The sequence below is a fragment of the Gracilinanus agilis genome, chromosome 6 (genome assembly GCF_016433145.1).
Source record: "Gracilinanus agilis isolate LMUSP501 chromosome 6, AgileGrace, whole genome shotgun sequence".
Classification (NCBI taxonomy): domain Eukaryota; kingdom Metazoa; phylum Chordata; class Mammalia; order Didelphimorphia; family Didelphidae; genus Gracilinanus; species Gracilinanus agilis.
Window position 1 is genome coordinate 259,159,483 of NC_058135.1, and position 8,422 is coordinate 259,167,904.

The 8,422-nt window shown below is 37.0% G+C and overlaps 1 protein-coding gene across 1 annotated transcript in view; it reads left to right on the forward strand.

Annotated features, from left to right (window-relative positions):
* Positions 1–8,422, forward strand: part of CD44 (CD44 molecule (Indian blood group)) — a 119,218-nt gene that overhangs the window by 67,953 nt on the left and 42,843 nt on the right. Inside the window, exons 10-13 of the mRNA XM_044681850.1 lie at positions 1,197–1,334; positions 3,959–4,075; positions 4,935–5,060; positions 7,274–7,387. Coding sequence (XP_044537785.1) covers positions 1,197–1,334; positions 3,959–4,075; positions 4,935–5,060; positions 7,274–7,387 — 495 coding nt within the window. The remainder of the gene's footprint in view (positions 1–1,196; positions 1,335–3,958; positions 4,076–4,934; positions 5,061–7,273; positions 7,388–8,422) is intronic.

Sequence of the window (8,422 nt, forward strand, 5' to 3'; positions counted from 1 at the left end):
AAGGAAGAAAGAAAGAAAGAGAAAGGAAGGAAGGAAGGAAAGGTTGAGAAAATCTGTCTCTGTCAATGAGCAATAAATATAATTATCCTCATAATGGGCACTTACTCAAGCCTCTATATGTATGGACAGGCTAATGAGATCAAAGCAGCATCTACAAAGTTGTTTTGTATACTGCACAATGATTTTTAATAGGATAGACATCTCACAAGAGTGTTATGTTAGGTACTGACCACTGTTCCTTCCCCAAAGAAATGTACTTTGAGCAAGTCACAGAACTAAAATATGTTTTTAATTTATATATTTGAAACAACAAATTTTGAGCTTTTTCCCAATTTAATGGGAAAGATTTTTGTTTAGTTCTATTTGCTTTCTCTGACTTTTGAGAGGGCACTATTTCCAAGTGAACCATGGAGGTAGAGGGAGGAATTAAAATATAAGGTTCTAAAATGAATGGAAAAAAAATGCCAACCAGGTATATACCTGTATGCAGAACCACAATTACTTTTGAGAAAATAGCTTGCAACCCACCATTTGTCATATAGAGAACTTATTCTTATTGAAGGGGATATTCCAAGAGAGACATATGGAGGTCATTTGGAAGATTGAGTCTTTTTTTCCTTTAAGTCTCTATATTAGAGGAATAAGGAAGAAATTATGTCATTGATAATGAGTGCTACTTCAGAAAATTTAAATAAGCATCTCTCCCACAAAAAAAGGCTTAATAATATTCTCTCACACCATCCTGAGTTCTAGATGAACCATTTTAGTTTTGTGGGTCTCCATGAATTGGTGATATGTATTTGTAGTTACGGCTTTTCTGAAGCTGACTTGGAAAACTGAAGGGAACATGTGAAGGTCTTCTATTAATCTCCCAACACATTGGCATGGATGGGCTCTGTTTACTCCAGGCAGCAAGAAATCTATCTGAAGATTTTAGTTTTAACTCATATTTCCTTTCTTGACTTCTTTGCAATGTTTATCTTCTGACTTATTCTTTCATTTTGCTTTCTGGTTAGTTTCCAGAACATTGTCTTAGTAGCAAAGTTGTTTGGATTCATTTAGGGACCAGAGATTGGAAATCTTGAGTAAGGTGTCCAGATCTACTACTTTCTCTTGTGATGTACTTGACTTCCTTCTTTTGTCAAATGGGGTTATCTGGGTTTTTGCTCAGCCAATAACACAAGTCGTCACAACAGGTATGGATTCAACTACCACTTCAGAAAGCCTGCAACCAACTGAGGAAAGAGAAGATGAAACAGAAAAGTTCCCCAGTTATTCTGGATCAGGCATTGATGATGATGAAGATTTTGTCAGAAATGATCACTCCAGTACCAGTAAGAATAATAATCAATTACAGTCCAATCATTTTGTGGCAATAAAACTAGAGACACCCAGTGGGCCAGTCCTTGAGAAAGACTGAATACCATTCAAGACTGTGGTTTTACAGCAACAATCCTTGTTATAAGTTGGTGTTCCTATAGAGCAAGAATTAACATCATTTTGATAACAACCAAAATTTATTTTTTTTTTTTTGGAAAAAAAAATGGGAACAATATCTTCCTTTAAAGAGCTTCCATGCATCACATTTTTAACTAATTGGCTTGTCATTTCAGATTGCCTTTTCATATCACAGTGAACTTTCTGTTATCTAGTGTTGTTGAAGAATAAGTGTTCAGGTTTAAAAAGTAACTATAGATGCCATAGAGAAATGACCAGTTTCCAAAGAACCTGAGGAAAAAATATTCTCTTCACTAAAATGGCATTTACCATGATTTTTTAATTCTGTCTTCAATGATTCAGAATGTATGTTAAGCTTTTGTTGGATCTTAGAGTTATCAAGGGTCATGACATTGGACAGTGTAAAAATATCGATTAATTGGCTGCTAGATTACAGAATTTGCTGTACATGTAAAACCTATCTACTTGTCATTGGCTGACAAAGAGGGAGTACCCTAAGTTGCTCACAGTCTAAGTTCTACTTTAGGTATTCTGAAATACTACTTGAACTCATTCAGTTAACCAGAACCCTAGTGATCACCTAGAAATAGTTATTGACTTGTGGGTCGCCCAACAGTAGTCTCTCCCCAACTCTGCCCCCTCCTCCCACCAATCAGAACTTCTTCCAGGAATGGATTAAGCCAATAAAGACCCTGGGTCATTATATTGAATTTACATATAACAGTTAAGAGATGGAAGATACAAATGAATTTGTAGATGATTATGAGTTATCAGCAATATCCAGGGGCATCTCGGTGGTTCAGTAGATAAGAGAGTCAGGTCTGAAGATGGGAGATCCTGGGTTCAAATCTGATCTCAGTCAGTTTCTAGCTATGTGACCCTGGGCAAGTCACTTAACTCCAATTGTCACTCTTCTGCCTTGAAATCAATACTCAGTAAGGGTTTAGAAAAAAATCAAAGAAAATGAGTATATACATTATTCAGTGGGTTTAGTCTATGGAAAAAGTTCAGTTCACTTACATAATAAAAAAAAGAAAAAAACCAATATCACTGGATCCTATGATGGAGCCACCCCATCAAGAATGAGGTTCTTAGGATCATGGGATCATAGTATTTAGACTGGAAGGAACTTCAAAGATGATCTCATTTACGGCTATCATTGTATATATGAAGGAACTTGGGCCCAACAATATTAAATGATTTTTCCAAGGTCATATATGTAATAGAAAATCCTCTTGAAATCCCTTTCAGTGGAGTCCAAGATAGATTTATTTATACTATACCAAATTAAATCTCTATAACAAGGCTCCAAAATCCCTCTCTATGGTATTTTTTCAAAGTTATAGTTTTCATATCCCCAATTCCCTTTAATCTTGGTTCTTATGTCAAAAGCTTGGTAAGAATTCCCCTAGCCAACCCAATACTCTTTGATAGCCTTCAAAGCAAAAGAATTAGTTCTTATAAGTCTCTTTTCCATGCTGTTTGGTAATGTTAAAAGTTCCAAAATTTTCTTAACACACAAAATGGAGATGATAATATTTTCCATTTTTTGAAAAGCTCAATTGCTTTAAAAAAACCCCAACAAACAGTGCTAAAAGGGTTGTGAAACATTGTGAATAGCCCCATCACAAAATATGTTAATATTGATCATGTATTGATTTTCCCTTGTATGCATTTTATATCTCAGTGCTGATGTTTGGGGGGAAACATTACTGTGTCTGGTAGATGCTTAACTGTGTGGTGAGCTGGTATGGTGGTGGTTTTCTCATAGACTTTTTCTATTGGCTCTTTTCATTGGCTGTGGTTGGCTTGACCGTGGTGTTTTCTGTATATTATATAGTCAGAAAATGGAGGGTGTTTGGCAAAAAATAAATAACTTGAAGCTATTAATTATAGAGGATATTGGAGATAGAATTTCTCTCGTGTCATCACTAGTGGGGAAGATCTTGCTTCTGGTATTTCTTGTCCTGCCATTGCTGATTCATTCAAATGACCATTTCAAGTGCCCATTGTAACCTTCTGTCCTAGCTGGTACAATCATCTGAGCACAGAACTATGGGATGCCTGCTGCTTCTCTAGATTCCTGATCCTTTTGGCTGTGGCATTTTGTGGGGTACTCCAGGCTGCATGGATGGAAAAGGTCTTGGCTTCTTTCAGCCAGCCTTGGTGAAGGGCTGACATTTTCCCTGTTGTGCTTGCTGTTGGTGCTGTCTCAGTCAGAGTTCTTGGGATGCTTTTTCCATGAAGATCTCATGTCCTGAACCCCCAGGCAATGAGTCAAGATGGTAAGGACTTTGAGATCCTTGGCAATGCTGTGAAACCAAACCAGAGGCCTTCTCTGCTTTTCTTCTCCTTCTTTGCCACTTCCAATCAGATGTATATGTCTATACATCTTTTCGCTGATCGTGTGTATGAAATAAAGAGAAAAAATAATGCAAGTCTATCAGTGAAGATTCTGCAAGTAGCTTTCTCATAATTTCTTCAACCATCATTGTGACAGCTTCAGCTACAACACGTGCTACAAGTCAAGAAACGATTGGGAATCAAGACGGGCAACACTGGGAACATGATCACCAAAATCCTGAAGAACAACCTCAAGCAACAACAGAAGTGACTGGTAATAGATTATGCCTGTTTAATTAAATGTTCTTGACTCAGAGATGCTAACGCAGCTGAAGAACCCTGAAGGAGAGAGTAGAATGTTGGGGTAACCTTTAGTCAAATGGTCTTAGGGAATTTCACAACAGTAACTATATAACAATCACTGAGATATTTTAGGGGCCATACACTCGATTATTCCCAGATTCGATGGGCTTTCCCAGTAAAAATGAATGAGTTAGAGTGGTTTATTCTGTAGTTCTTTAAAAATGGGGGTTATGTTTCTAAATTTTCATTAGAATCTTCCTTCAATACTTCATTGTGGACATGGATAGGACTCTCAATTTTGAAAGTCTGTGTCAATGGAAGGAAAGATTTGGTAGGTCCAACCAAGATGAAAATGATTTTACTAGGGTCCAACAATGAATGATATGTCCCATCTGAAGACTGGCTTAGCTAAGATTAGAGAGGGTTATCACTAGTTTGGCCTCAAGGTGATGACTTCTTCCTACTTGGCAACTAACAAATGCCCTCTATTAAGGCACAGAGGAGATGTGATATGTTCCAAGAGAAGGGATATGGGGAGGGGATGCACATTGATGAAATCATGGATCCCTGAATATTGAAGTATATTTATCTAATGGGTAATTAGTGAGCTATTTCAGGCACTATTTCCCCTGTGACATATTAGCAGAGACACTGGAAACTCTTTTGAGATAAATTCATTTGGGATAAATTTACATCCTCCTGAAAGAAGAAACTACAAAGTGTCTTCTGTAAGAGAATAATTATATTGGGTGATCAGGGTACAGTCTATTACAAGAAAATGATGTCAAGGGTTTGGCCAACCAAGAGTATATTTATAATCATCATCACAGCTATTGTGGATATGAATGGAAGTGATGATAGGTCTTATGGAGAAAATTCAACCCAAGAACCACAGCATCCTTTTATATTTGATGGGAACCATGAAGATTATGATGGACATCATTTTTCAAGTACAAGTAAGGAGACTAACATTCAACACTTTTGATTTAAAGATAAGCTAATAGAAAGAACACCAATCAACATAACTAAGTATGTAATAGAAGGAAATCTTGAGGGAGAAGGCCACCAAATAATTTCCTTCCATACACTAATTTCTTCTTTTCCCCTAGACTGAGAATGTTATTGATTAAATGCTTTGTCGTTAGAATTTTTTTAAGTGTTATCTTGTTGGGTTATATAAATGTCCAGAATTTCTGAGATGGTGGTCCGGATGTGGTTTCATTTATAAAATTTCTCCTGAAAGTTTTTTTTAAATGAAATTCTTATATTCAAGGTTTTTATTACTCTTGGGCAAATGACACTGATACTACATCTCTGGAAAGAAAGTTGGATAAATATCCCTTTCTTTGGTATCCTCATTTCCAACAAAAGCTTCTTCTATTTATCTCCATTTTTTCTTTCCTTCTTCCCTTTAAGCATCTCATTGTATGAAAGATGAATAACAAAGCCTCTTCTCTGTTCTTTGGTGCAGTAGATAGTTTAAGGGAGTTGGTAGAATCTATCTTATTTTCATCCAACTGCTTTATTTGTTCTCTTGATGTTTGGTAACCCCAAAATTCATCTTCTGTTGCTTCTTTGGTTCAAACACCTTGGTTATCTTCCCTTAACACCTCAAATCCTGACCTCTAGAATACATGATTGGATAAAAACCTTTTTTGTATGTTTCTATAGTATTATGATTTTAGAAAATAAAATATGTTCTTCATCCCATCCTCCATAGCAACCCTCCACATACACTGCTTAGTGTAGACAACTGACCTATGTGGAGTAAAAACAAAACCAAACCAAAACATAAAGTAGGAAGTTATGCCTCTTGTTGATAAAGGCATTAGATAATAATCTTGTAGTTGATTTAATCATCGTTCTCACAGCTTTAGACATGCTTAGTAGTAGTACAATGTAAGACACAACCACCCTCAAGCAAGAACATATGTCTTCTGAGAAAAATTCTCAGTCATCAAAAGAAGAAACTCATGCAACAACAGAGACACTAGGAAATAGGTTTTTTGTTTTTGTTTTTTAGCAAACACCCTAAGGTTGCTGATTTCATTCTCATTCTCCTGGGTGATTCGACCCTTGTGTTGATGTGCTCTAAGTAAGGATAATGGAGAGAATCTTGAGACTAAGTCCTATGCTATTTTCCCTTTGAGTGAGTCTGAGAAATCATGGGAAAAGATATAGATGTTAGAAAGCAAAAATGTAAAGTAAAAATTGGTACCAAAACCAAAGAGATAATTGAGTTTTCATCCAATCAAATGCCATACTTTCTGTAATTGTCATTGTGGCAGATTTGGCTAAAGATGGGGAAAAGGTATATTTATATTGGGGTTCACCTGGAAATCACTCCTCCTCTCCATCATTATTGATAAGGATCACAGTAATTACTACAGAAATCATCTGGGAACTGCTATTAATTACTATGATTTTGACAGCAATATTGGGGTGCTTTGAGCCACACCAAATGAGCAAATCAAAAGAGAAATGTACTCATGTATATGAAAAATATGACATTTTCATTGAACAAAAAATATTGACATATTAGATATGAGAAATAGTACAATGCTGTGAAAAGAGGACTAGATTACTAAATTAGGAGCAAAGGAGAGTGGGGGGATCTCCCTGACGTGCCACAAATGAGCTTCCTGACTTTAGATAATTCATTTAAGTTCTTTAAGCCTTTGTTCCTTTAATTTATTTATTGATTTTGGGAAAACAACATGGACTACATGATTTCTAAAGTCCCTTCCAATTCCATTCTCTCTCTCTCTCTGATTGTCTTTTGGCCGCTGATGTTTCTTCTGTATGGTCACAGCTTTAGAGATCTGGATGTAGAAAATGGCTTCTTCATTTTATAATCCTCGCTTCACATGGGTGGTACATTTGTTTTTGCTTCCATTTCTTTGATCAAAATACCTTAAAAGTTTTCCAGAAAAATCTCATATTCCAAACATAAATGAATAAAGTTTAGAAGGTACTAAAATTTAGAAGTTCAGCCATGAGTCCTGGGGAACTAGAAAATGCTTGTCTTCTCTCCTTTTCTCTCTGTCTACCATCTGTCCTTAGTGCAACCTGGTGGCAGAAAGGGCAGGAAAGTACCCTTATGCAATTTGGTGGGAGGTGGTATCACCTGACTACGCTTTCACTGTTGATTCCACCATCATCCTCACAGCTTTGGACATACCTAGCAGTACCACCTCAGAAACAACAATGAAACAGCAAGGATGGTTTGGGTGGCATCCTCACCCACCAAAAGAAGAGGCAGAGACAACAGTAGAGACAACGGGTAATGGGTCATGGATATTTTATGAAGTCATCTTTGTTTGAAGCTTCCCTTATAATAATGTACTGAGGACACTGATCAAAGGCCAGTCTTTAAGGAGGTACCATATCATGATTGATGATGACTGAGTGTAGGGACCTCAAACAACTTTCACATACAAACAGCAGAAAGTCATGTGGCAAGAGCCACTTGAGTTTCACTAAAATACAACAAAGCAAACCTTTGGAGTTAAGTATTTAAACATTAAAAAAAAAACCCAAGAACTCTTACCTTCTGTCTTAGAACCAATGCTATTAGTTCCAAGGCAGAAGAATGGTAAATGCTAGGCAATGGGGGTTAAATGACTTGTCCAGGATCATATAGCTAGGCAGTATCTGAGTCTGGAATTAAACCCAGGACTCCCATTTCTTGGGCTGACTCTCTATCCATTGAGCCACCTAGCTGCCCTGCTGTAGAGTTAAGAATTGTTAATTCATATACTGGCTGTGTGACCCTGGGCAAGTCGTTTAATTTTTTCTTATGCCCTGGGTAATGCTCAAAAAAATGCCAGTTGCTGATCTGATTCAGGAAAGGGAGTTCCCACACTAAGAGTTCTCCATACTTAAAACAAAAGAAAGAAAAAAAGAGGAAGGAAAGAGGAAAAGAGTGAGAGAGAGAAAGAGACAGAGACAGAGAGATAGACACACAGAGAGAAAGATAGGCCCAGAGAGATAGAGAGTCAGAGAGAGGGGTACAATGGGGTATTTTTTGCTTCAAATACATTCTGAATATCAGGGAACTAATTACCAAGTGGGCTGGGCCACTTTGGAGAGAGCTAGCCATTAGATACTAAGCTCATTAGTTCTAAACTCTCATGAGCTAGTTTATTTTTTTCAAGATAGAAATTGAGAAAAAAAAACAGGAGTGAGATAAAATAGAGAATTGAAAAAGAGGGAGGGAAAGAAGGAAGGAAGGAAGGAAGGAAGGAAGGAAGGAAGGAAGGAAGGAAGGAAGGAAGGAAGGAAGGAAGGAAGGAAGGAAGTGAGGATGAGAGGAAGG